We start from the raw sequence: 26,688 nt of genomic DNA, 5'->3' as shown, positions 1-26,688 counted from the left end.
TAGTGAGGTAGGATGACCCCTAACATGCAAAAATATGTACAGGCTCAATTTCAAATTAGTAGAACACTGCAAACAAGCTAACCAGAATTCTCTAGAGTTCCATGTCCTGCATACACTTCCTTTAAAGTAAGAAAATAAAAAAATGGAAATGCCTGTTTGTTCTTTGGGGCTACATTCAATCACATCAACCTAAATAAACTCCAATAGGTGCTGAGGGAAAGAAGGGAAGGAAATAAGGCTGTAAAGTGGAAACTGACAACCTAGAACACAGAAACCAAAACCAGTATTAAATCCATGCAATCACCTCCACCCTCTACAAACACATTCAAGTAGTCACAGGAGACTCAGAAGTTTGATTTGGGAATGTGTTCAAACTTTTGAAGGGACCCCAAAATTCTGCTTTAAAGATCAGAATTAAAAAAGAAACAAAAACTGTCCATCAATTTCTTTGGGGTTCAGTATGGGTGGAGCAGCATTAAAAGGTATTAAATATCTCAATGAGGCACTAGGAAAAATGAAAGTTCCAAATCTGCTACTGTCTAGGGCTCTGAATTTGACTGGGGAAAAACAAAACAACCCCCCCACCCCAAACCCACAAAACAAGGTGTTCACCTTACAAAGCCACTCCAGAAAGCAGAACTGAACAACTGAGTTGTTTCTTCAGTCAGAGCCAGTGCCTTGCAGACACAGTAACTTTTTACAAGGTAAGGTCACTTAATACCTGAAGAACTAGGTATTAGCCCAGGGCGGGCAATTAGTTCAGGTGGATGGCCACTCAGAGTTTTGGCAAGCCATCAAGGGCCACATGACAGGTAGCCAGGGGCAGATTAATATTAATTTTCTAAGTTTTATAGGGGTCCCACAGGCCAGACAGAATGGCTTGGTGGGCCACATCTGGCCCACAGGCCGCATTTTGCCCACCCCTGTACTAGCCTTTCACTCACAGGTTAAGGTCTCAGACACTGTAACAGTTCCTTGTTTAAAAATAATATGACTACTCACCAGCTCTGGTGGTCCTGACAGAACACATTTTGTAAGGTTTGTCTCCCTTAAGGTAAGAAGCATTCCTAAAAAAACAGAACAAAGAACACAGTGCTTTGTAAACAGCCTTCATTATAGAGCCCTGAAAGTTGTGATTCACACTCCATTACAAACCTCCATTACACACCCCATTCTATAAGAGTGCACTGTCATGCAATTAGGGACCTACAAAAGACTGAGAGAGACTTAGATTCAATTTTTACCACTACTGTAAAATGTGAAACAAATCACCGCTGTCTTTGTACTTGGTTCCCCATTTGCAGAATGGGAAAAGTAACGCTTCTACAGAACCAGGAGGCAAACAGGAACACAAGGCCAGAATGAGTAACTGGGCCATCGAGTCCAGTTCTTTCCAATGCATAAATTCTGGGAATCGCATTCAACCACCCCAGAATTATGTACATCTATACACAGTCAGAAAACAGTGGGGAAACAGCAATTGAAAGGACTTGACAGTTCCAACTCTGGAAGGCTTGTAATCATTCCCCTTCTTTAACAGTTTTCTTCTCTCCCTGCTAGACCCACCTATAACAGAGAATACAAACAGCACAAGAAAATAAAATAAAGAAAAAAAAAATCAAAGCACATCAGCAGCGTACAAAAGTTAGTAGTGGTCCACAATCTCTTCCCATTTTCTGGATTCCAGATTCTGGCCACCCTTACTGTAAAAAATGTCTTCCTAATGCCTAACCTCAATCTACTCTCTACTAGTTTGCACCCATTATTCCTAGTTACTCCTAGGGGTGTCCTGATAAATAGCACATCTCCAATTCCCTGTTGTCCTCCCTCAATAAACTTATAGGCAGCTACAAGGTCTCCTCTCAGGTGTCTCTTGTGAAGGCTGAAGAGATCCAGATCCCTCAACCTCCTCTCTTAGGGTCTTTCACAGAGGCCGCTAATCATATGAGTGGCCCTCCTCTGAACCCTCTCCAGATTCTCCGCATCTCTCTTGAACTGCATTGCCCAAAACAGTACTCCAACTGCGACTTGACCAATGCCACAGAGGGGGAGCATTACCTCCCTCGATCTATTGGTCATGCATCTGCTAATACACGACAAGGTACAACTGGCCTTGTTGAGGGCTTCATTACACTGCCGGCTCATGTTCATCTTGGAGTCAACTATGACTCCAAGAACCCTCTCAGTTGCTAAGGAGGTCACCCCCCAACCTACAGGTGTGCTGGTGATGCCCCCTCCCTAGGTGGAGTACCTTGCATTTATCTTTGTTGAATCACATCCTATTTCGTTCTGCCCATTGATCCAACCTGTCCAGATCGGCCTGTATCTGCTCCCTGCCCTCTGGTGTGTTAACTTTGCCCCATAACTTCGTGTCACCTGCGAACTTGGAGAGGATGCTCTCCACAACCTCATCCAAATCACCGACAAAGATATTAAATAACACCAGTCCAAGGACCAAACCCTGCAGGACCCCACTGCCTACCTCCTTCCAGCCCAAGAACAACCCATCCACCACCACTCTCTGTGTGCGGTCCCTAAGCCAGCTGGCCACCCACCTGACTGTGTAAGTGTCCACTCCACAGCCTGCTAGCTTCCCTATGAGAATTGGATACGAAACTGTGTCAAAGGCCTTCTTAAAGTCCAGGTAGATGACATCAGCCTCAGCTCGTGTGTCAAGGCAGTGTGTGACCTGGTCATAAAAGGCTATAAGGTTTGTCAGGCAGGATCTACCTGTGACAAACCCGTGCTGGTTTCCTTTCAGCATCATCTCCCCTGCTGGGCCTTCACAAATGCCCTCTTCAATGGTTTTTTCCAGTATTTTCCCAAGAATAGAGGTAAGACTGACTGGCCTAAAGTTACCTAGCTTATCCCTTCTCCCCCTCTTAAAAATAGGCATCACATTGGCTCTTTTCCAGTCCTCAAGAACCTGGCCAGAGCACCATGGGTGCTCAAATAGCCATGCCAGTGGCTCAGCTATGACACTGGCCAATTCCTTCAGCACTCGTGGATGGAGGTCATCTGGGCTGACTGACTTGTACCCATCCAACCCCTCCAAGTGCTCCTTAACTAAGTCAGCACTAACCTTTGGTGGTCTGGTGCCTTTTGGACATCTGTCTATGCTCAAGGTGGGGGAACTGTCTTGGTCAGTATTAAGGAATACTGAAGCAAAGACCTCATTGAAGAGCTCCACCTTTTTCCTTGTGTCAGTCACCAACTGTCCTGATTTGTCCTGCAGGGGCCCTATGTTACTCTGTGCCTTCCTTTTGCTCACTATGCATCTATAGAAGGACTTTTTATTGTCCTTGATTGTTGTAGCCAGTTTAAGCTCCAGTCCTGCCTTGGTCTGCCTAACTGATTCCCTGCAATAGCACACCAGGAAGGTGTATGCCTCCTGGGTGGCTGCCCCCTGCTTCCACTGCCTATAAATCTCTGAGATAGCATCTGAGACCTTAAGAGTTTATTTAACATTTGCAGGAAAGCAACATGGACAAGCTTGGGAGTGGACGGCAATAACGTGTAATGAGGAACACAATCCCAAACAGCCAGGCTAAACAATACTTCCTCACCATATTAACACACTCACCAGACAAACCACCGACATTTGCCCAGGTCATGCTGGTCAGGAAGATATTGTCTAGGCGTGTCACTTTTAACCTGGAGAGAAAAATGTTCTGATTTCAAACTTCTGAAAGCCTCCCAAAGAAAAAGAGAACAGCTGTTCTCCCTTATTAATAGGGTAGGATATGAAGCAATGGTTTTAAACAGCCAAAAAAAAAGTTTTCCTAGATAGACATTGGCCTCATGCAGGATAGGAAGAGCAGAGCCTGCAGCCATGCAGAGGGCTAGAACAGGTGAGGCCTCTTGAGGTCCATCCCAATCCCGTGGCCTCCTTGATGATGACACAATTAAAGAACAGCAATCAAAACTGTTGTGATTCAGCAACAAAAGAAACAAACTTACTTGTGCTCTTGCATAAGGCGCTGAACCCCCTCACCACAATTAAAGAGATACCTGGGAGAAAAAGTGGGCATCAGAGAAGGGAGGAAGGCACCGCTGTCCTTGGCCATGCCAAGTCAGCATTTACTTTATGCTCCCTGCCACGTGACAAAGCCGCGCAACACAGGTCAAACAAGGCCGCAAGCCAGGACCGGCTCCTGCCTGCAGCATCCACCCACCTGCCTGGGGCGAGACAACACTTCTACTGCAGTCGGGCGCAGGGACCCACCCCACTTGCTGAGGGCGCCACGCCCCCCGCGGAACCCGCGCGGGGAGCAGGCGGCGCAGCGCGGCGGGCGGCAAAGGCTGCGGCCCGGTGACAAGGGCTCGTTCCGCCGCGCAGCGCCCCCCGCCCCCGGCCGCACTGACCGGTTATATTCGGAGAAGACGAAGACGGCGGCGGCCGCGTCCCGGCTCCCGGCCGCCACCACCTGCACGTGCACGTCGGAGGGGCCGAGCCTGCGCCGCGGCTCCTCGCGGTTCCGCGGGGGGCACAGCGTGTCCTCGGCAGCGCGCGGGGGAGGCGCGGCGCACGTCATCTTCGCTCTGAGCAGCGGCAGCCACCGCCAGCACCCCCAGGCCAGGCCCCGGACCCGCACCCGCACGTCAGCAGCCCACATACGCGGCTCAAGCGCACGTCTTGCACGCGGCCTGGCGCTGTAGGGCTCCGCGCTCACGTGACCAACACCGGCCAATGCAAAGTGGGCGTCACTTCCTCTTCAGTCGCGTCCGGCGGGGCTACGCGCAACGCACTCACCTGTCACGTGACAAAGCCCAGCCAATAGGGCTGGGCCTGAAGAGGTAAGGTAGGCTGTGTCCGACAGGCCGCTGCGGCCCTGCCTTTTGGGCGGGGGGCGGCCCTGGGGGCAGCCTCGGCTTCGGGAAGGGTAGAGGTAGCATGGCTGTCACCTCCTTGCACAGAGCGGCCTGTCGCGCGCCGCGTGGGCTCTGCCGTAGCACGGGCCGCGGCCGCTGCCTCCCACCGGCCTCGAAGGCAGCGCAGGCTTGGCCAGCTGGCGCCGAAGGCTGAGCTCCTTGTGTCCCAGTCCCAGACACTTGCTCAACCCCTCCAGAGTCCTTGTATGCTCGGGCTTTAAGCCAGAGTCCTGCTCAGCCACAACAAACAGTGAATAACCCTAGAGCAGTTCCGCGAGGTGCCGGGGAGCGCAGTGTCAGGTGTGGAGTTGTGACCTCAGTGCCACAGCTCATCTGGTTGAGAAGTTCCTGGAGGCCGAATTAGAAGACGGGAAGGTCCCTGCTGCACGGAGACGTAGGATCCTACCAGGCTGGAGGAGGACTGCCTGTGGCTAGGAGACCTTTAGGTGGAGGTTTTGCATCAGATGTGGGAATCCTGCCCCCAACCCCCCCAATGGCAGAGGCAGGCTCAACGATACAGGGCAGATAGTTTAGGAATAGAAGAGGATGCGCTTTGTGATATGTTGCCTTTGTGATAAAAAAGGGGAATTGTTGGTCTGTTTCACGGATGGAAAACTAGGCCACTAGTGCAGGGGTTGCCCACAGGTGACCTGCCGCTATGTATTGACTCGTATCTCTTGGGTCTGGAGGCCCTGGAGCCTCCAGACCCAAGACGTTCCTGGATGCATGGGCTGCATGGGTTCAGTTAAAGGGTACCTAGCTCCTCAGCCTAGTGGCTCCAGGCTCTGGACAAGCCATCCATAAATGGCTTGTTGACCCCAACCAGCTAGCAGCAGTAGAGTATATGTATGTGATCTACATTCATGGAGGTGCGAGGCCCTGTCCCACCACAACAATAGAATTAACAGTTAGGAGCCAGACAGTGAAAACAACAGCAGCCATAGCCTAGCATACTACCTACCCGTTGGCAGTGGGCTGAGACTAGGGCCCAATGACCAAACAGTGTTGCATCTTGCACAGAAGAGTAGGCAAGAACCTCTAAAAGGCTGCTTGGATGGATTATTCCCCTTTGACCCTGAGTTGTTTGGATCTTGGCCTACATCATTCAGTAAGTGCCACTCAGTTAACAAGAGAAGCAGTTTTGGGCAGGAGCAAGATCTAGTTCAAGGTCTGGTAAAGGTCGCTGGGTACAATGGGCATTTGTACATGACATCGGGTTTCTCTAGCTAAAGACATTCCCTAGGTGTTCCCTCTCGCAACGCACCACAGTGAATGATATTACATTTACATTATGTCACATGTTTAAGACTCATAATGGATTAATATGCTATTATTACTGGTAAAAGGCGCTAGGAGGCACCTCAACAATTTTACCCTCTTGACCTCGTAATACTAAATTACAGCAGGGGGCAGTTTAGGAATTTATTTATTTGATGATTGGTTTATTTTTTTGGTAGCTTTTGGTTAGTCCTTCTTCCCCCCCCCCCCCGGTGTCTTCCGTCGCTGCGGGGCCTCTTGGGGTTTCCAGTGGAGCCCCTAATTCAAAGACCAGAAGAAATTGTTGCCTGCTGGGCAAAGCCTGTTTGGATACTTGCAGCCATTACCTTGGCCAAAGAAAGCTGGGGTGCATTCTAGCGGAACCTCAGGGCACAAAGGTGGGGGTGCTCTTTTTGGGAAATACCCCCTCCACTGGCTGAACCTCTCATAAGCACAATTTTTTTTGCCAGTCAGTGAATCATTTTCAGCTCACTCAGAGGCATTGTCTTATCAAATACTCTTATTTGCATGTCATTCCACTTTCCTGCATCTGGTTACTATGATCCAGATGTGCCCAGGGTTTATAGGCACACCTCATATTACAGCATTAACACCGCCCCCCTTTTTTTTTAAATCATTCTTTCTTTGTATTTTACACCTTTTACTTAAGAACCTTTGCTTCACAGTTTGGCTGCCTAGAGAAACTATCCAGACCTTTTTTTTTCCTCCCCAGTGCCTACAGTCATCTCCCCCTCCCCATGGTTTTCTGTTAAAAGTCCTTTCTTCTCAGGCACCTGCCTGACTCACCACCCCAAACCAACCAACCAGACACCCATCCCCCTTGTCCTGTACCCACAGCATCCACTCCCTCCTGCAGGAAGGATGTCCTCTTCCCTTCTCTTACCTCCCCCTGCCCCCTGTGAAACCACTCTTGCATCAACCCCCAGAGCCTGTTATCAACAAAGGTGTCCAAAAGGTTTTCTCAGAAAGACTTTATTCAGTTTCAAAGTACAGTAGAAGTTCTGTTAACTGACATCTTACAAACCGGCATGCTCAATTAACCAGCATGCTGGCTTGTAAGATAAAGTGAAACTGGAAGTTTCTCTGAGCCCCCACGGCCCACGGGCATAACAGGCTGTGCGGAGCCTGCCTCCCTGTCCTGCAGGGCCCGTGGGAGGTGCAGCAATGCCGCGGGAGGGGTGGCAGGAAACCCCAGATGCAGCAGGAGAAATGGTCACTCGGGACGCTCAATTAACCGGCATATTTTGTTATCCAGCATCCCCCATTCCCAAGGGATGCCAGATAACAGAGCTTTTACTGTAATATGAAATACGAAATGAAATTTAAAAAAATCCCAGTAAACAGTTACAAGGGCTGTTCCCCTGCTGAGCAACCATTGTGTGTGCCACCAGGTAATTTCTGATCACAGCGCCCTTTCTGCTGTTTGCCTGAATGTCTAATCCCCCACCTCCCTTGACCTCCTTGTCTCTGTGTACATCTTGCAGCTTCTCTCGCTTCCCTCAAGTTTTGGGCCCAAGGCTCAGTGAAAACTTCCCCCCTTACAGGTCTAAATGCCAATGCCTAGACTCGCAACTGGCTAGGTAACCCACTTACAAGGAGACCTGGTAGACAGAGCCTGAGATCTCAAAATGTAGTACAATATTCTCCAGCTACTGGAACTGTTGGAACTTGTTGGAGCATTCATCCAGGAGAATCTGCAAACTGTGCAAGAGATTTAAGAATGTCACTATAGTAAGAATGCATGACTGAGTATATCAGCTGGGGAACTGAGTCCTGCTCTTAACTCCCTTGCTAGAAGCAAACTATTAGTCAAATGGCAGGGGCCCTAAGAGATTGTGAGATGAGCTGGGGAGGTCAGCTATAAATCAGGAGATAATGTGGGTCCCAGATATATCACATAAATCTCCCAAAACCATGGCGGGCCCAAGAAATGCTTAATGCTTCAAATCTAGATGGCAGCAAATATGGGAGCTGGCAGTTCAGCTCCTAATTGATATGGTCATCCTTGGAAAGAACTTGTCTGTAGCTCAGTAACGTGGCGGCAAGGACCCTACTGGAGGATTTTTCAGATGGGTTCAAGTAAACCTAAGAGAACCACCCTGACTATCATAGCATTGTCTTGAAACCAAGGTGCCCTGTTTAAAAAAAGTGTTCTCCAGAATGCTAGAGTGATATGGGAAACTAAGAAAAGAAGTATGGAGTATTCTGAATATGGAAGTGATTGAAGAGTCTCCAAATGAGTGGAGCAGTCCAGTCATATAGGTTTCCAAACTGGACAAGACAATCCAGTTTTGCATCAATTTCCAGAAACTAAATGTGGTATTGAAGTTTGATGTATACCGAATATCCTGGGTTGATGAATTACTACAGTGGTGGAGGAAGGCTAAATATATAACACTAGATTTGATGAACAGTTACTAACAGATTCCCTAACTCCAGAGTCCCAGGAGTTAACAGCATCCCTAGCACCTTGGAGGCTGTGTCAGTTCAGAACCCTTCCCTTCAAGCTCTGTGGTGCCCCAACTATCTTCCTTCCACAGCAGCTAATGGACAAGGTACTGCAGCCACATCAAGAGTATAATGCAGCCTACCTTAATGATGTAGTCATGTTCACAAGTACCTGAAAGGAACATCTCCAGCTGATCAGGTCAGTGCTACAGTTGCTTCCAGCTTCAGTCCTTGTGGCAAATCCAGCAGAATACTGACCTGGCTATGCAGAAATCAAGAATTTGAGGTATGCTTTAGGCAAAGGGAAATGAGACCACTCACTGATAAGGTAAAGGCCTTAATGGAGTTGCCAGTATCCCAAACAAACAACTGAAGTCCTTACTCAGATTGGCAGGTTATTATAGGTGGTTTATTCTGCATTTTTTGTCAGGAACTCTATTTCAGACTTTCTGGACAATACCCTGATCTAAGCAGCGGTCTCTAGTATGTGCAAGGGCATTCGGGGAAAGAAAATGGATGTTATGTACTGCTCCAGTGTTGCACAATCCAGACTTTGACCATAGGTTTTCTTTATAGATGGAGGCCTCCAAGTGAGGCCTTAGGGCTATTCTCTCAGGACTTTGAGTATGGAGAGCACCCTATCCTACACTTAAGGCAGAAACTTCTTCGCTGAAAGCAAAGCTGCTCTGACTGAGGAGTGCCTTGCCATAAGGTGGCAAATGGAGGTCATCAGTATTATCTCCTTTACTTTGGCTAGCAATCATGGCCCTCTAACATAGTTGAAAGCAATGTGACAAACCAACCCCAGACCAATGTGTTGGTTCCCAGCATTACAACTGCACTTTGGGAGCTGCCATCAATCAGAAATTGCACATGCAGACACAGACTTCTTTTCATGAGAAGGAGAGAAACTAAATTTGGAAGACAGGTCTTAGACTCTACTCCTGTAGGGCGTGCAGAGGTATGTAATAGGGTGGTCTGTCTCCTTAAGAAGGGGCAGTCAACCCTGCTAAGGACATTCAGCTGTGGAGCATTCTGTTAATGAGGGAGTATCCTAGTGGGAGCTTAAAACCTAAAGAGAGCAGAGGGGAAGGACCTGCTTAGAAAGACTTTGCATACATTTAAAAAAAAACACACCCTTTCCTATTTCCAGAAAAAAGTCATATCTTACATAAAATACACAATGCCTTTCCCATACTTGGTCTCTTTTCCATCTCATACCCAAATAACATTCTTTTTGTTCCTAATGTCCCAGGGTGACAAGGGGAACCGTACATGCCTCCCCGCCCCCCCGAGTACCCCAGGATCCCCAGTCAACCCAGAATGGGCCAAGCAGAACATCCTGGGGAAAACAGAAAACTTACCTTCAGGGCAGGGATAGCCAGAGCTGCTGCAGCGCGTGGCACTGCCATGGCTATTTAAAAACTCCCTGTCAGTCAACTTAGGCAGTGGCCACTGGTGCCACCACAGGGAATTTAAAAGGCCCTGAGACTGCCAGCAAGGGAGAGGAAGGAACTGCCTCCTGGCCAGCTGAGGCCAGGGCAGGAGAGGACTCGGGGCACTGTGCCAGGGCAGGAAAGCCCTACCAGGAATGAGGAGAGACGACAGCTCTAGCCCTGTTCAGGGGCTATCCCTTGGAAGAAGTGTGCCTGCCTGGTCTCGTAGAGGTGATCCCTTGCCACCTTGGAGCATGCACCCGGTGTTGGCTGCAGCGTTTCTTCCTGTGGTCTTGGCAAGGGCTCACATTCTTCCCGAGGGAGACCCTGAAATTTTCCTGCCACAACTTGGGTCTTCCTTTCAGTGGTGGGGCTCCCTCCAATAGCCCCTCATGGGTCAGTCACACTTCTTAGCAGGTATTCTTGGGGCTCTGACCTCCCCTACACCCCAGCCATGCAACAGCTTTTAAGACGGTCAGTTGGCTCACCCTCTGATGTTGCTTCCTGGACCCTCCTCGTCTGCTGGGCTCCTGGTTATCTTGCCCTGCCCTAGTTATTTTCAGGACGTTAGACTGTCCCTGCTGCTATGCCAGGTCTTCTTTGCTGCGCTGCTGCGTGCAGTACTGCCCTGGCCGTTCCTATTCCCTAAGCATCACCCATGGCCCTAATCCTTATTTTAGGGCCCCTCCGGGTAATCCAAAAAAGAAATTAACAAAGAAAGAAAAAGGGAGCAGGGTCTTGGCCCATCCCCATTCACAACTCTGGTGTCTGCAGCTCCACAGTCCCTTCACGCCATCCTCATCTCCTTAATTGCTCAAGGGCCCCTCCAATGGGTCTGCGCTCGGGTCCCTTGGTGGCAGCTGGTGCAGTCTTTGCCCGGCCCAGGAAGCACTCCTGCAGCTTACTCCCCACAGTGCCTTCCCAGCTGTTTCCTCGCTGCCAGCTTTTATTTCTGCCAGGCAGCGTTCTTTTACGATGTCTTCCACCCGTGCCGCTTTTAGCTGGAAAGAAAAGCGGCTGACAAACTAAGCGGGTGCTCCGTCCCAGCATAGCTCATCCATCTCTTCTCTTCCTGAAAAAGGTAAGTTTGCCCTGTTTTCAGGGCTTTCCTTTTCCTTGTGAGGATGGTCTGTGTCCACCCCAGGTCTTGCCCTGGGAGGGGTCTTCTGTTCCCTTGTTTCTGTCCCCCTGGGACAGGGAGTAAAGGACACCATCTTATTGAGCCTGGAATAGATAGTCCCTCCAGAGTGGAGGCTCTTTTTTTTTCCTTTAGTATTTGTGGCAGGACACTGGTGGTTCCTGCCACTTTAAGGGCTGAGCCAAATAGCCAGCAAGTGCTTGATTAGGGTGGCCATTTTAGAACTCTGGCCGCCTATATAAACAAAGCAGCTCACTGCTGGAAGGCCAGGCAGAAACATCATCTAGCTGCAAGGTTGTGTGCAACATCCTGGAGGTATGGGCAGGAGCTTAAGGGGATAGTTTGGAGGCTCCTGATCCTGGGCATGACCTAAAACTGCACCCTGCCGAGGATGGAAGGCCTGGTGGGGCTCCTGGTGGCATGGGAGTCCCCAGAAAATGCCAGGCCAGTTACCACCCCTGTGAAAGGTGAGTCGGGGTACCTTAATAACTCCAGCTCCCACAACCAGGTGGGTTACCCCATAGTAGGGCCAAGAAGGCTAACCCATGTTAGAGAGTGGGGTAGAGGCTCAGAAGCCTGACTTGAAACACCCTGGATTGGTCAATGCTGGGGACCAAAGAAGTGTCAAAAGGGCCAGAGGCCTACCGTGAGGGACACCCAGTCCAACTGGCCTTGGAAGCAGGGCCAGGGCCTGTGTGGTCAAAGGTTCGGGGGGCGGGGAGGCACACCCAAGAGGAGGAAAAGTTCAGGCAGCTAGGCAGCCCAGAATGAGGGCAGAGTAGGATGCCTGATTGGAAGGATCTGGTTGGGGTCTGGACTGGAGGATTCTGGGGCCCAGTGTGTGGCCGGTGACGTTAAGAACTGGGATGCCGTCTGCAAGGCTTGGGCTGTGGTGTAGGAGAGGAACAGAGCTGCAGATAGTGCCCCTGGCATTAGGGCAAGAATGGGCAGCTTCCTGCCTAATTAACACCATAATTATATATCATCGAGGCATGGCAGGAAAGAAGGCGGGCGGTTGCCCATAGAAACAGGTGGGCAGGCTGGCATGAGATCCAGCCCTGAGCGTGCCCCCTGTTACAGTATTATTTCATTTGGCTGAATTAGGTAAGGCCATGAGGCCAGGGTACCAGGGCCCTTGAGTGAGGGCTAGTCCTGAGCCTGGCTCTCAAAGTACCAAGAGCAGGTGACCGGCTGAACAGGTCCCAAGAGTCTGCGTAGGTGTGTGCTGCAACCCACCCTGAGAGCGAAACAGCAGGACAACAGCTAGCAACCATGAGAGGACCAAACAAGGCCAGAGGAGCCATAAGTGTCTTCAATGCCTCAACACCAACAGTTGGTGTGTGGCCAGGTGTGGCAAAGTGAGGGTCCCTGACCAGCGATAGGGCTAGTTTCCCCGCCTGGCTCCAGGCACGCCGCCCACCTGTCTCATCTGCCACGCCTTGATGGAACATAATTGAGTGTCAATTAGGCGGGTGGCTGCCCATTGTACACCCTGATATTGTGGGGGCTACCCGCAGCTCTGCTCCACCCCTACACCGCAGCCCAAGCCTCGCAGATGGCATCTCAGGCAGTTGGCTCAACCGTCCCCTTCACCCATTAGCTGTGGCCCCAATCATGGGACCTTCAGCTTCTGTATAAGCCCTGGCCCTGTCTCAGGCCAGTCAGGACCCTGAGCTTCTTTGCTCATCATAGGCGTCCCTCGCGGTCGGCCCCTGGCCCTTTTGACCCTTCTGGTCCTGGCCCCAGCATTAACCAGTCAAGTCCCTCAGTTGAGTTTACGCCTCCTGCCTGCACTTAGAGATCGGGGTCCCCCATTCCCAGCTCAGGTGCTTCTGGAAGCGTGCCTGGCCCTGCAGGGTCACTCTCCCAGCAGGCTCAGGTGCTTCCTGAAGCTTACCTGGCCTACCCTGCTCTGATGGCATATGGCCCACCCAAAGGCGAGGGCTGGGGTTAAGGCACCCCTACCACCTTTCACCGGGGTGATAGCTGGCCTGGCATTTTCTGGGGGCTCCCGCATCACTAAGAGCCCCACCAGGCCACCCACTCCCGGCAGGATGCAGTTTTACGTCATGCCCAGGACCAGGAACTCCAAACCATCCCCTACAGCTCCTGCCCTTTACCTCCAGCTTCTTGTATTCAGCCTAGCAGCCAGGAGATGTTACTGCCTTGCCTGCCAGCAAGGAACTGCTCTATTTATATAGGCAGCCAGGAATTCATAGATTATGGAGTCAGAAGGGACCACAAAGGATCAACATGTCCGACGCCCTTCTCCTGGCAGGAAAGAGGACTAAGGTCAGATGACCCCAGCCAGATGACTGTCAAGTCTCTTCTTAAAGACCTCCAAGTTAGGTGATAGTACCACCTCTCTTGGAAGCCCATTCCAGACTCTGGCCACCCTTACTGTAAAAAATGTCTTTCTAATGTCTAACCTGAATCAACTCCACTAATTTGCACCCATTATTCCTAGTTACTCCTAGGGGTGTCCTGATAAATAGCACATCTCCAATTCCCTGTTGTCCTCCCTTGATAAACTTATAGATGGGTACAAGGTCTCCCCTCAGACATCTCTTGTGAAGGCTGAAGAGATCCAGATCCCTCAACCTCCTCTTGTAGGGTCTTTCACAGAGGCCACTAATCATGTGAGTGGCCCTTCTCTGAACCCTCTTCAGATTCTCCATGTCCCTCTTGAATTGTGCCCAAAACTGAACACAGTACTCCAACTGCAGCCTGACCAATGCCACATTGAGGGGAAGCATCACCTCCCTTCATCTGTTGGTCATGCACCTGCTAATGCACGACAAGGTGGGGTTGGTCTTGTTGATGGCTTCGTTACACTGCCAGCTCATGTTCATCTTGGAGTCAATTGTGACACCAAGATCCCCCTCAGCCACTGGATCTAAAATGGCTGCCACAATCACCTGCTGGCCGCTTGGCTTGGCCCTTTAAGTGGCAGTCACCAACAGTGCCCTGCCACACCAGGGTGTAGGGGAGGCGGAGCCCCAATGATAACTGTATTCAAACTGTGAGTACCCCTAGCGGGGACCTCAGTACTGGCACCACTGAACCACTCCTCAGAACAGGATTGACACCAAGTCGTGGCAGGTGAGTTGAGGGAAGGAAGGCTCGCTTTGGATACTCTCAAGGTCAGGTGCCGATTAAGTGGTGGCATGACACCCACCATTCAAAATAAGCCATTTGGTGAGTTTCTGCCTAGGACTCTGAATTTCTCTGCACCCAATCATAGATGTACTCTTGGTCTTCATTGAATAACACAACCCATCAGAAATTTCACTTATAAATTCTTACAGTTTCAACTTGTCATAGTCTTATATTCACATTATTCTCCTCCTACAGAATGAAATGGGGATTTTGACTTGGGTCATAGACCTCCAATTCATGGACAGTTTCCATACCATATTCCTGGAATATAACACAGCATTGCAGGAATTTACCATTCAATCCTTTGATATGCTGCAATGAGATAAGATAATAGTCTGAACAGATTTTACATGCCTTTCCAAATAAATAGCGTTGAAGATTTCTGAGAACTGAAAATTTGCAAAACAGTGTTCCTACATCATCACATAATTACTTCCATGGAACAATCATTTTTAGCTCAAGTAAACAATTAGATGTTTTCCCCCCTTATCTTGTTTCATCAGAACTGCTCTCAGTCCAGTTTCCGATATATTCATGACCACCATAAAAGATTTCTTAAGTTTAGACTAGCTAATAGAAACTTAAAGAAATACTAGCTGCACATTTTCTTCATCTCTTTTTTTCTTTTCAAACAAATCCTGATACCTCCTTTATTCAAACAGCCTTGGTAACTTGGTTTTAATTGTGCAGCTTATTGTTCATTCTTGTGAGTATACTAGCATCTGGACTAACTCACCTGCCAGCTCTAATTGCTTTAAAGAGTTCATCCCAAGCAGCCAGGAGGTTGCAGGCTCCTTACAAGGAGCAATACCACCTTCTCTCCCATGGTATAAATTCTAGCTCCAGCTTTGTTATTGTAGCACAATTTAGGTCTGTTTTGGGCACGTGTTACTTTTTTGCTATTTCAATGTGTTCTTAATCTTGCCATGGGAATACAAAATACCTTCTACTACTGTTTCCTTCCCTGAGCTCTCAGTCTCTTCCCAGTATTTCCTGAGCAAGTCCTGGGTGCCTGTGACAAGATGGTGCCCAAGGGTTTTTGTGATGCCCATTTGTGGCCCCCTCAGTCTTGTCTGGTCCACTCAAGTCTCTCCTGATCTCAACCCATTCATTCACCTTCCATGCCTTGCTGGTAAAGAAAAGTTAGTAAGCGGAGGCTGCCCACATGGGATTGATGAGTCTTCTGGAGTTCTCTCTCCTCTTTGTCCTTAGTACTCATTTTCTCAGGCCCCACTGGCCTTAAGGGATAGATTTGTGGCCTTCTCTCACCCCAACAGCCATGCTCATACCTCACAGGTGGCACAATTGCCCCTCACTCCTCCAAATTGCTTGGCCCTCTGACCACAAAAGCTTTATTTGGGTTTTGGCCTTCCCAGCTTTGGTCCTGTTCCTCTAGCTCAGTCCCCTATCCAAAGGTCCATTCTTCTGGACCCCAAACCTTGGGACCCAGCCCTGATCTCACCCTTCCAGGCTTCAGTTGGCCTTCAGACCACCTGTTTCTCTCCCTAGTACAGGCTTTGGCCCTCCTGTCTGTAGCCCACCTAGGTTTATCCTTCCCAAGCTATGAGCTCTGGTCCTCCTGGCCTCAGCCCTTTCCCCTTCTCTAATCTCTCCCTGGTTTAAGCTATTAGCTCTCTGTCTCATACCCTTGCCCTGGCAGGGATCACTACTATGCCTCCCTAGCACTTTGTAGCCTCCTCACTGCCCCTTTTAGCCACAACTGGTCCACCAGTTCAAACTAGAACATAAAAGGAAGCTACTGCTTAAAAAAACACAGACACACACACACACACACACACACACACACTCCCTGCTCAGGGCAAAAATCAAAAAAAGAAAAAGCATGGTGTCACTTTATCAAACCCTCCTCTTCTGGGGGTGAACAAACACACATCAGCTCATCCCTGGGGGCTCTCAGCACTGTTTCAGAGGTTCAGTGCTAGTCAGGGTCTCCCGGGTATCTTCATTTCCTCCTAGGAGTTCATTTCCCTCTGAAGTCCCCCCAACCCTAGGAGATCTGGGGTTTTTAAGTATCTCAGATTGTGGAAGCCCCATCTAATCATGTGATCCTTCCTCTTCAGCACAGATGCATCTTATTAAGTCTAATGTTTGGTTTGCCTTGCTCTTTGGTTGCTGCTGGGCTTTGCCACCAATAATCTCCAATTTAGTAACAGGAACCTTCGGCTTCTTGTTACAACGCCCCTAACTTTTTTGCTGGCTATCCATCATTTCAACAGGGCAGAAAACCCATTGATTCCCAGATTACTTCTTGATAGGCAGACAATATATAGGACAAATCAACTCCCTAGTCACTCGGCTTTTATTTACATCTGTTGATTTTTTCCTGACATTTTTCCATTGAATGTTTCCACCAACCTGTTTGCCTCAGGGTGATAAGCAGTCTTGTTTACTTGTCTGAACTCACATTTCTTCTGCATATTTCCTTCAATCCAAGACAAAGTTTTTCTCCCCAATCAACATGGGGTGGGGGTGGAGCCTCATATATTTGAGTACTGGCCAAAGGCAGGCAGCAGCTTGGTTTTGGCTTTGGCCCTGGACTTGGGGCTGAAGCCAGAGCTAAGCCCCCACCTGCCTTAGGCAAGGGTGGTTTGTTTGAAGGGAAGGGGGCTTGCAGTGAAGGGGCAAATGGGGGAGACCATGTGATGAGAGGGTGCATGGCGGAGATGGCGCAGCTTCCCTACTGCTAAACTTTAGCTCTGGTGGGAAGAAGCTGCAGGGGGGCAGGCATAGGCATGGTGGGGAAGGGGTGGGGATAGTACATGATGGGGGGCAGGCAGCAGGAAGCTCATGAGGCACATAGGCACCAAAGGGCGCAAGTGGCAGGGTGGCAGGCACAGATGCAGAGGCAAGGGATGGCGGTCTGGCCTCCCCCCACCCCGTTGCTTTCACCACCACAGCAGTGGGGGGAATAAATTTAAGACAACTATCCAATAATTAGATTCGATTCTGTACATGGAAAATAATATCATGCCAGTTTCAGGAAAAATTGCTTCCATTTATCCCTACACTTTCCCACCCCAGGAACTTTCTATATGCTCCCAAATATCCACAAACAAGGTAATCTTGGCAGACCCTTCCTATCCAACTGTGGTATCCTCATCAAAGAGCTATAAGGCATCATAGAAACTATCCAAAAACATTTGTAACAGGCTTCCTCAACAGGAACATCAACCACCTCCCTGAGAAAGCTATATTAGACGTCATGAACATTACCAGCCTGTACATTAACATCCCACACCATAAAGTCATAGTTGCCTGCCTGAAATACCTTCAAGAACATACATTACACTCATATTTGCAACAACGTGTGTTGCACATAGCATCCACTTTACCCTCAACAATTGCCACTTCCTCCAAACCATGGGCATAAGTATGGGCACAAAAATGTTGCCCCATGTAGCAGGTCAGTGGGGTGCACCTGCTCCTTTAATGGAGCAAGCAGCCTGCAAAGCCACTTGCAGGTGGTGCAGGGGGCCAACAAGAGACTCACCTGACCGGAAGGGCTGGTGAAGGGCTATGTAAGCCCAGAGCCTGAGTTAATTGGGCAGTCTCTCCCTGGCAGCAGGGCTCCTGAAGAGATTGGAGTTTATATAAAAAAATCCTATAGGCCTGGGAAGAGAGGAAGGTTACCTGGGCAGAGGAAGACAGGGTTTTACAAGTAAGTGGCCTTTGATTTATTTTGAACCCGGAGAGAGTCTGAGGGATCTGTCAGGGGTGGTGCTAGTGGTTTAACCTTGAGCCCTGCAGCAGTAGGCTCAAGGACTGCTTAGAGAACTGGTAACCCAGGAGCCCACAGGCTGAGGATGGGGCCCAGTAAGGGGTCAAGAAGCTGAGGGAAGGGCTCAGACATGAACCACAGGGTCTGTGCCCAAGGAAGGGTTCAGCTGGGCCAGAAAGTCTACAAGCCCAGAGAAGAAACTAAGCTAAACCTGAGATCCCAGAGAAGGGGCCGTGTGCAGGACCAGGAGTGTGAGAGTGTAAATAGACAATATCAATAGGAGAGAAAACTTGTGAGGCTTGGGGCGTGGTGTAGGGAAGGAACAGAGCCACACAATTAGCCCTTAAGACTATAGGTGCCCAGCAGAGATACAGACAGGTCTACTAGCTTGGGGGTGCAGGACTGTGAGGGGACCCAGGGGGGCACAGTGGTGAGCGATTCAGGTTCACTCGGAGTCCATGGGCAGCCTCCCTCTCACAACCTTCAGTAACAACAAGGTGTAGATGAGCGAACAAGGAAAGGTGACATTAGAGCATAAGCCAGGCAGAGCTGCATGCCTGCCAGGGGACATCGTGGCCACCCCTGTGGCCACAGGCCTGCTACACCTCAATATGCCAACCATTGCATGAGTCATTTGGAGGAAAAAAAATTAGAAAACTGCACCATCAGAACTGTACCATACTTTGTTACCTGTCAGCTCCGTGTTCTTGGGAAACCCTGGCACAGGACGCAGGCTGTCTGACTGAAAGGACTCACCCCTCTCCTCAGCCTGAACAAGAACTGATTAGAGGAAGGACTTACAAAAGACAATGAAGATGCAGTGGGAGATCTCTACTACTGCAGCTGTGGTGCCTAGATAATCAAGAACAGTTGATAATGCTCAGCATCAATGAAATTACAGAGCAAATCAACAAACAACTAAGGAAAATATTCTTCAGGTACTGGCAGAAGCATCCCAAAACATATCTACAACCAGTGAACGAATGACAGAAAACATTAATGATATCTTTAATAGGCTATCGAGGAGGGAGGGAAGCCAATTTCAATCTTTTGGAGAGGAGCACTAATCAGATCTTAGAAGCTGTTCAGCATTTCAGTAAGAATGCTGATCATAGAGGGCATCTGGAGGAAAGGTTTAGACAGCAGCTTTTAACATACTTTCATGATGGCAACACTGAGAGCATCATTAACAATAGGCCACCCCAACCCACTGTTCATTCTCTTCCAAAAGAGAGCCATGTTTCCTCTATCCACAACAGGAGAGTGCCACTCCGGTTCAGGGATGAAGAGGAGGAGAATACTGAGCAGCCCCAGGGGTCCAAGAGGGAGGCATCTTGTGGGGCACCAGGTTTTCATGCCTAAAGCATGAGTACCCAAAGCTAAGTGATATCCTAATAGAATTTCCAGTGAACAGGCAGTCATCAGTCATCAAGCTGTAACTGAATGCATGTACCTTTTTTAAAATTATAATTAGCTAGGCATACATGTCAAAAGAGAGGTGATGGAATTCTGTATTACTCCCTCTGGTGGTGTGCCTGTTAGGCAGTGCTTCCTCATCTGCTGTCACCTCAGTTTATGAAATCAGATTATTGCCTGAAATCAGATGTACGCCTCTGATGGAGTCGTAAGTTGCTACCAAGTCCCCTCACAGCCTTCTTTTTTTCAGGCTGAGAGTCCCAGATCTCTCAGCCTTTCCTCGTATGGCTTGCCATGCAAGTCTCTGATCATATGGATGGCCCTTCTCTGGACTCTCTCAAGCTTTACCATGGCCTTGTTAAAGCGGAGCACCCAGAACTGGACTCAGTATTCCAGCTATGGTCTCACCAATGCCGAGCAGAGTAGGAGAATCACTTCTTTGGTTTTGCTGGAGATGCATCGATTGATGCATGCCAGGGTATTGCTAGCCCTGCTGACCACAGTGTCACACTGCCAGCTCACATTCATACTGTGGTCTATTATTACTCCCAGGTCCCTTTCATTCATAGTGCTGGTCAGCTTGGCATTGCCAAGCCTGTGGGTGTGCAGGGAAACATTCGCCCAGAGGTGGAGCACTTTACATTTCTCGACTTTGAACTTAATCTGGTTCTGGTCTGCCCAACTTGGCAGCCTATCTAGTGTCAACTTGCCAGCTTTGAAAGTGTTTTGTACTATTCTTTTCCATACAAGGAAAGGTGTAAATTCCCTTTCCAGTCCACCTATGTTCACTCTCCAAAGAATACCCAAATTGTATTTGGGTATCCACCCTGGCCACCCCAACAATTCCCCAAGTCTTCAATGGCACAGGTAGGCATCCCAAGGGCTGCACCATTCAGCGGCAAGCAGCTGGGGGGAAGCCCCCTGAGGGAAGAGGGTTCCCAGGTTGAAGCCTGGCCAACTGGATGATTTGGGCAGGTAAAGTTGCCCCTTAGGCCATCGGGGTATCCATTCTCCCTTTTTCTTCCCCTTCTCCCCGTCCAGGGTAGTTTCTTTTGAGGCACAGCGGTTGCACTCAGGCAGTATACTAATCTTTGCTTTTCTGTGAAACCCTGAGCCTTTTTTATTTGTGAACCCTGCACCCCATGCTTTGTAACTTAGCAGCCTATTAGAGTATAAGACTGCATAATGTTCTGTGAGACCCTTGTTTTGACTCAATGATTTATAGAGTATTTGCATAGATCTATACCCTGTTAAATGTATATAGTTAAGTCTCAACACATATTTTGGCTCTTCTCTATAGGGAGAGGAGGAAAGCTGCATGTGGCTATGCAGCTATGCCCCCCACAGTGCACCTGCACCTGCTAACATTCTTGGAGAGGGGGTACATAACTGAGTACCTTCCGAGTTACACTTCTTCTTTAGGTATTTGAAGACTGCTATCACATCCCCTCTTAAGCACCTTTTCCTCAAGATGAACATGCCCCAAACTACACACAATACTCTAGATGAGGCCTAACCAGGGCCAAGTAGAGAGGCACTATCACCTCCCATGTCTTGCACATAATGCTTCTATTGATACATCTCAAAATCACATTTATCTTGTATGTGGTTGCATCACACTGCATCCAAATCATTAATGAACATGTTAAACAGCACTGGTTCAAAGTCAGACCCCTGTGTGACTCCACTTGAAACCTCCTGCCTTTTTGACATACTGTAGATCCATTTATAATTATCCTTTGTGTGTGGCTGTTGAGCCAGTTGTCTATCCCTATTTTTCCAAATTGTTTATGAAAAGGTCAGGTGGGACTTTGTCAAATGCCTTGCTGAATTCCAGATGCACTGTGTCTTCAGAGTTCCCTTCTTCCAACCAAGTAATTACTTTGTCAAAGGAGATCAAGTTTGTTTGACATAATTTGTTCATAGTAAATCCATACTGGGTGCTTGAGACCAGCCTTTCCTCCTCCAGAGGCTTGCAAATGGACTTCTGTATGATATGCTCCAGTAACTTCCTGGGCATTGAGGTGAAGCTAACATTTCTATCGTTCTCAGGTCTTCCTTTTTGCCTTTTTTAAGGGGGGGGGGGTCTATGTTGGCTCTGTTCCAGTTCTCTGGTAACTCACCTGTCTAGCACAACCCAGTAAATATAACTGCTGAGGGTTCTGAGATTCCCTCTGCCAGGTCCTTCAGTAGCCTGGGATGAAGTTTATCAGGCCCTGCTGATTTGAATTCATTAAGATGTATCAAAAGCTTGTTGACTGTTTCTTTTGTTATCTCATGCCTCAGCTTTCCCCCTTCCTTCCCCAAATAATCTTTATTAGCTGTCTTGTTGCAGCTTAACTTTTTTGTGAAGACAGAGGCAAAGTAGCTGTTGAATAGCTCCATTTGCATCTTCTGTTAAGAGTTCCCCTTGGCTATTTAGCAGTAGACCCACAGCTTCCTTGGTCTTTCTTTTCTGGCCAACATATTTCTTGGGGGGTGGGGGTTTAACCTCCCTCACCAGGTACAGCTCTTTTAACCATTGCCTTCCTGATTTTGTCCTGTAGGCACTAGCTGTTTCCTGGTATAATGTCTTGGTGATTTGCCCATTTTCCTAATGCCTGTATGCTTTCTGCCAGGGACCCTAGTAGGCAGCCCAGCCTGGGCTAATAGCCTAGGCAGTTACACCTGCCTTTTGTTTCCAGCTGACAAGTTCTTCCCCAGCTAGTTAACCAGCTGCCTTCCTGATTGGCTACTGAAAGCTGAGTCTCCCCATTTATTCCAGGCTGTGGCAACAGCTTCCAGGCCAGCCAACAGTTTTGACCCAAGCTGCTGTGGCAAGTCTCCTGGTTCCTGTACTCTGGCTTTCCTGGTTCTGGGTCATGGTTTTGGCCTGTTTCTAGATTCTGATCTTAGCTATCCTTTGGATTTGTTTCCTGGATCCTTAGCCTGGTTTGGTTCTGTTCTTGGACCTGGTACTATGGGCTGTCCCTTGGATTTGGTAACTCAGCATCTGATCCCCAGATTCTGACTCTGGCCTGTGTTGTGGACTCTGTCCCTGGATTTCCACCCAGACCTGGTATCTTGGCTCCTGAACTCTGATCCAGTCCCTGGCTCCTGCCATTTCTCAGTGCCATTAGGCCAGACCACCTCTGTCTCAGTGCCTTACACTTCCCTTTTGCATTTGAGGCATCCTAGAAGCTCCTTGTGTGGCCACATTGGTCTCTGGCAATTGTCCTTGTGTTTCCATCATGACAAAACACTTTCTTGTTGGGATTCTAGTACTATGCCCTTTAGAAGCTCCCATCCCTCCTGGGTGCCTTTATTTTTCAGTTTGTCTTCCATGGCACCATGCCTATTAAGTCCTTGAGTCAGCTGAAATCTGTCTCTTTGAAATATAGCACCATAGTTTCTCATGCTTTCACCTATTCCAGAATCTATAATTGTATATCATGATTGCTTCCTCCCTTAGTTGTATCCTCAACTTTTTGGAACAGAAAGTTGTCTTCCACACACATTAGGAATTGGCTTAATATTTTATATTTGGCTCTATTGTTCTTCTAACAGATGTCTGGTAACTTGAAGTCTCCCATCAGTACAATCTCAAAATTTTTGGATAATTTTGTCACCTCCTTGAAGAGTGCCTCATCCCCCTCTTCTTTCTGACTTGGTAACCTACAATAAATCCCCTGCCATTATATCAGTGCTGTATCTTTCACATTTTATCTTTACCCAAATGCATTCAGATCTGCTATCTTCCACTCCTGAACCAGGGAACTAGTATATATGTTCCTGATGTACAAGGGACACCACCAACCTTGTCCTTCTGAAAAAGAGTAGCTTTCAATCTTGGTGTTCCAGTCCTAACAGCTGTCCCATAAATTCCCTGTGATATCAGTCAGATCATAGTTCTTTTCACAGGCTACAACTTCCAGCTCACTTTGTTTCTTTCCCATTCTTTTCACATTTGTATATACATATCAGATGTATTTTGCATTTTTATCTACTTGTTCCCTTTTGCATCACTTGTTACTGTTCTGTGGTTCTCTAGCCCTTTCCCAGAGCTGAGTTGCTTCTCCCAGTCCTTTCCCCTCTGGATTGTTTGATATGTTACTGAAGGGTTTTGTTCACCATCCCCCATGAAACCAGATGATGGCCAAAGATGTTCTTTCCTGTTCTAATTAAATGTATCCCATCTCTTGATAGCTGCCTTCCCCCTGCCAGAACATCCATCCATTATTGAAGAATCCAAAGCCTTCATGTTAACACCACTGTCTCAGGTATTTGTTTACTACCATGATACAATGGTCACTGCGTGGACCCTTGCTTTCCACAGGGAGGATTGATGAGAATATCACTTGTGGTCCAAATTCCTTAATCCTCCTGCCAAGCTCATTATAGTCTCCTCTGATCTGCAGTGTCAGTATCATTGGTGCCTACATGGACAAGCGGGAAAGTATAGTAATCTGAGGAATGGATGAGCTCTGCCAGTCTTTCTGTCCTGAATTCAGGTTCAAGGCAGACAGCACACCTTCCAGGACCCCAAACCTGGATGACAAATTGTTTCTTCTGTCCTTGCAAAAGGGAATGATAGAAAATTAGGGTTGGAAGGGTCCTCAAGAGGTCATCTAGTTCTGGTCTTAAAGGCTAATCTGACCAGGATATTAGGCATGGTTGTCCCAAGGAGAATGTGTGGGTCTTTGTTAGAGTGTTTTGTACTGTGACTCTAGGGACAGTAGTGTGATCAGAAACCACTGGCCCAAGAGAGAAGCAGGGGGCAGGGGAAAAGGGCCAGTGTTCTTGCTGAGATAGCGGGCAGTCAGAGCTTAATATTTCTGCCTCCTACAAAGACCTCTGTCTAGTTGGAAGCAAGGGGTGCCCCAGGTAATATGGGAGGGGAGGGAAACTGAGGGACATCAATGTGAGAAAGAAAGCAAGATGAGTGAGTGAAGCAGACCAGAACAGTTGGTGCAGAAGAAAAGACAAGAAATAGACCCAAAGAATGGGAGAAATGGAGGGAAGCAAAGGGTGCATGAATATTCAGGGACAGGGCCCACGAGGCCTTTCTTTTAGTGGAACGCATGTCCCATCTGTCTTGGGAGGGTTTTGAGCCTGGATGTTAATACTTGGGGATGCATCTGGCACTGGGTCTAAAAGTTTAGTGCCCAAGTACTTCAGCTCATCTCTCTTCAATCACTGTCTGCGGCTCTCTGACTAGCCCTTCACTACTTCCCAGGACAATTTTCCAGAGCTATTAAAAGAGAGAATAAGTAGAGGTGCAGTGATACATCGGTCCAATATCAGATTGGTACCGATATAAAGAAAACTGGCTGAATAAGATATCGGCCCAATGGGGCCAATAATTTGGCCAATAAATGCCTGTTCTGTGTGCAACCGCAGTGCAGCACTCAGGCAGCAAGGAGCACAGCCGGCAGCATGGAGAGCTGCCTCCAGCTGGTAAGTCCAGTGTGGTAGAAAGGGAGAGGGAAAGGGTGTTGGGGGCAGGATCAATTCTTTCCGTGGTGAGAGAGGAGGCAGGAGCAGGCACTGCCCAGGTGGGGCAGGGGGTGGGGAAGAGGCCTGAGCCGCAGCTCAGAGGGGACGTGGCTCCCACCACTGCTTGCACCTTGGGGGGGGCACGTGCCCCCTGGATCTGCATGGGGTGGGCTGCAGCCAGGACTGCACAGGGCTCTTCTCAGTCGGGGCTGGGCTCGGAGCGGGTGCTGGTGGCACTGGGAAGATACTGTATCCACCCCAAATTTTGCCACTGTGCCACTGCCAGCTGCCCGGTGCAGCCTGGCTCTTCCTGGCATGTGGGTGGAGGCAGGGCATTGAGCCAGGGTGGTGGCTGGCAGCAGCGGCACTGGGAGCAGAGCAGCGGTGAAATTTGGGGTGGATGCAGCATCCTCCCAGCACCACCAATGCCCACTTCAAGCCCAGCCCCCGCCAAGAAGAGCCCCACACACCCCAGCTGCAGCCTGCCCCACACCAACCCACCCTGCGCAGATCCAGATGGTACATGCCCCACCCCCTGTGCCCTCCCAGGGTGCAAGCAGTAGTGAGAGCCACCTTCCCTCCCCCCACAAGCTGCAGCTCTGCCCCTTTCCCACCCTGCCTGGGCAGCGCCTGCCCTTTCCCATGCCCCCTCCTTCACTGTGGGGTACATTGATCTGCTCCCGATCTCTTCCATTCCCCATCCCCTTCCACCACACCAGACTTACTAGCTGGAGGCAGCTGTATTGGAAATCAGATTGGTATCGGCTGATATGCCTCCTTAAATATTGGCTATCGGTATCGGCCCCAAAAATCAGTGCACCCCTACTAATAAGTGTTAGAAATCATAGAAAATTAGGGTTGGAAGGGATCTCTGGGGGCCATCTAGTCCAACTGCCTCTCAAAGCAGGACCATCCCCAACTAGATCATCCCAGCCAAAGCTTTGTCTAGATGGGTCTTGAAAACCCCCAAGGATTCTGAGCATCAGTGGCCATGTACTGCTTCAGGCACAGTCCTGTCAGTTAACACCCAACTGCTGGAAGCCTCTGTCCCCTGCCTGAGCTTGGATGGCCAAGTGGGCTTAAACACAGATACAGATCAGTTTGTTTGGCAGAGATATTTGGCACCAAACTAATCCTACCTCCACAGCTTCCTGTTCCTAAGAAACTACCTCAGCCTCTCTGGCCATCGTTTACAGTATTATTGCATCAGGGCCTTGAATTACCATGTTCTGAAACCATTCTAGACACTGGATATCCCCTCTTGTCTCTAGGACCTTGGATATGAGGGACTGGGAGCAGAGATGATTCACAATACAGGGAGAACCCATGACAAGCTGTGCTAGGTACATGGTATAGCACACAGAGCATGGGAGACCACAGAGTCTAGTCCATGGCACCTTTTCATGGCCATCAAATGCTGTTTCTACAGCTCTGACAATAAGGCTAAGTATTGCCAGAAGTCCCCAGCAGCAATGTCTTTTGTGGTGCTGTCATCACTTGGCATTGCCTAGGTTTGGCCCTGCCTTCAGCATCCAATTGCTAGGTCACAGCTTTGTAGCCACTGACAGGGACAAGTTGTTTTCAGTCTGGTCCCAGCCAGCCTTAGTCACCACTACCAACAGGGTTTGGGCCTCCCAATTTTGGATGCTCAGCAAAGCGTCAAGCTGTCCTGCAGCGACGGTGCTTAAAGCCCTGTCCCCAGCCACATAGCAATGAATGTACTGCTC

General features: G+C 49.0%; 1 protein-coding gene and 1 long non-coding RNA gene across 3 annotated transcripts in view; one reads left to right on the top strand and one right to left on the bottom strand.

Moving 5' to 3' along the window:
* The window catches only part of ELAC2 (elaC ribonuclease Z 2), a 32,637-nt gene extending 27,948 nt beyond the window's left edge, over positions 1–4,689 (bottom strand). Inside the window, exons 1-4 of one of the 2 annotated variants that reach the window (XM_014598159.3) lie at positions 4,366–4,689; positions 3,961–4,011; positions 3,584–3,654; positions 1,003–1,067 (exon numbers count right to left, since the gene is read on the bottom strand). In XM_014598159.3, coding sequence (XP_014453645.2) covers positions 1,003–1,067; positions 3,584–3,654; positions 3,961–4,011; positions 4,366–4,616 — 438 coding nt within the window. In that variant the 5' untranslated portion in view covers positions 4,617–4,689. The remainder of the gene's footprint in view (positions 1–1,002; positions 1,068–3,583; positions 3,655–3,960; positions 4,012–4,365) is intronic. The other variant, XM_059732608.1, reaches the window with a different exon arrangement.
* Positions 4,690–4,710: 21 nt separating this feature from the next.
* Positions 4,711–26,688, top strand: part of LOC132252135 (uncharacterized) — a 38,046-nt gene continuing 16,068 nt past the window's right edge. The window contains exon 1 of the long non-coding RNA XR_009463916.1: positions 4,711–4,797. This is a non-coding gene — a long non-coding RNA (uncharacterized LOC132252135). The remainder of the gene's footprint in view (positions 4,798–26,688) is intronic.

Source organism: Alligator mississippiensis, chromosome 8 (genome assembly GCF_030867095.1).
Source record: "Alligator mississippiensis isolate rAllMis1 chromosome 8, rAllMis1, whole genome shotgun sequence".
In the NCBI taxonomy this organism is placed as follows: Eukaryota; Metazoa; Chordata; order Crocodylia; family Alligatoridae; genus Alligator; species Alligator mississippiensis.
This window is presented reverse-complemented; position numbering and strand designations above follow the sequence as displayed.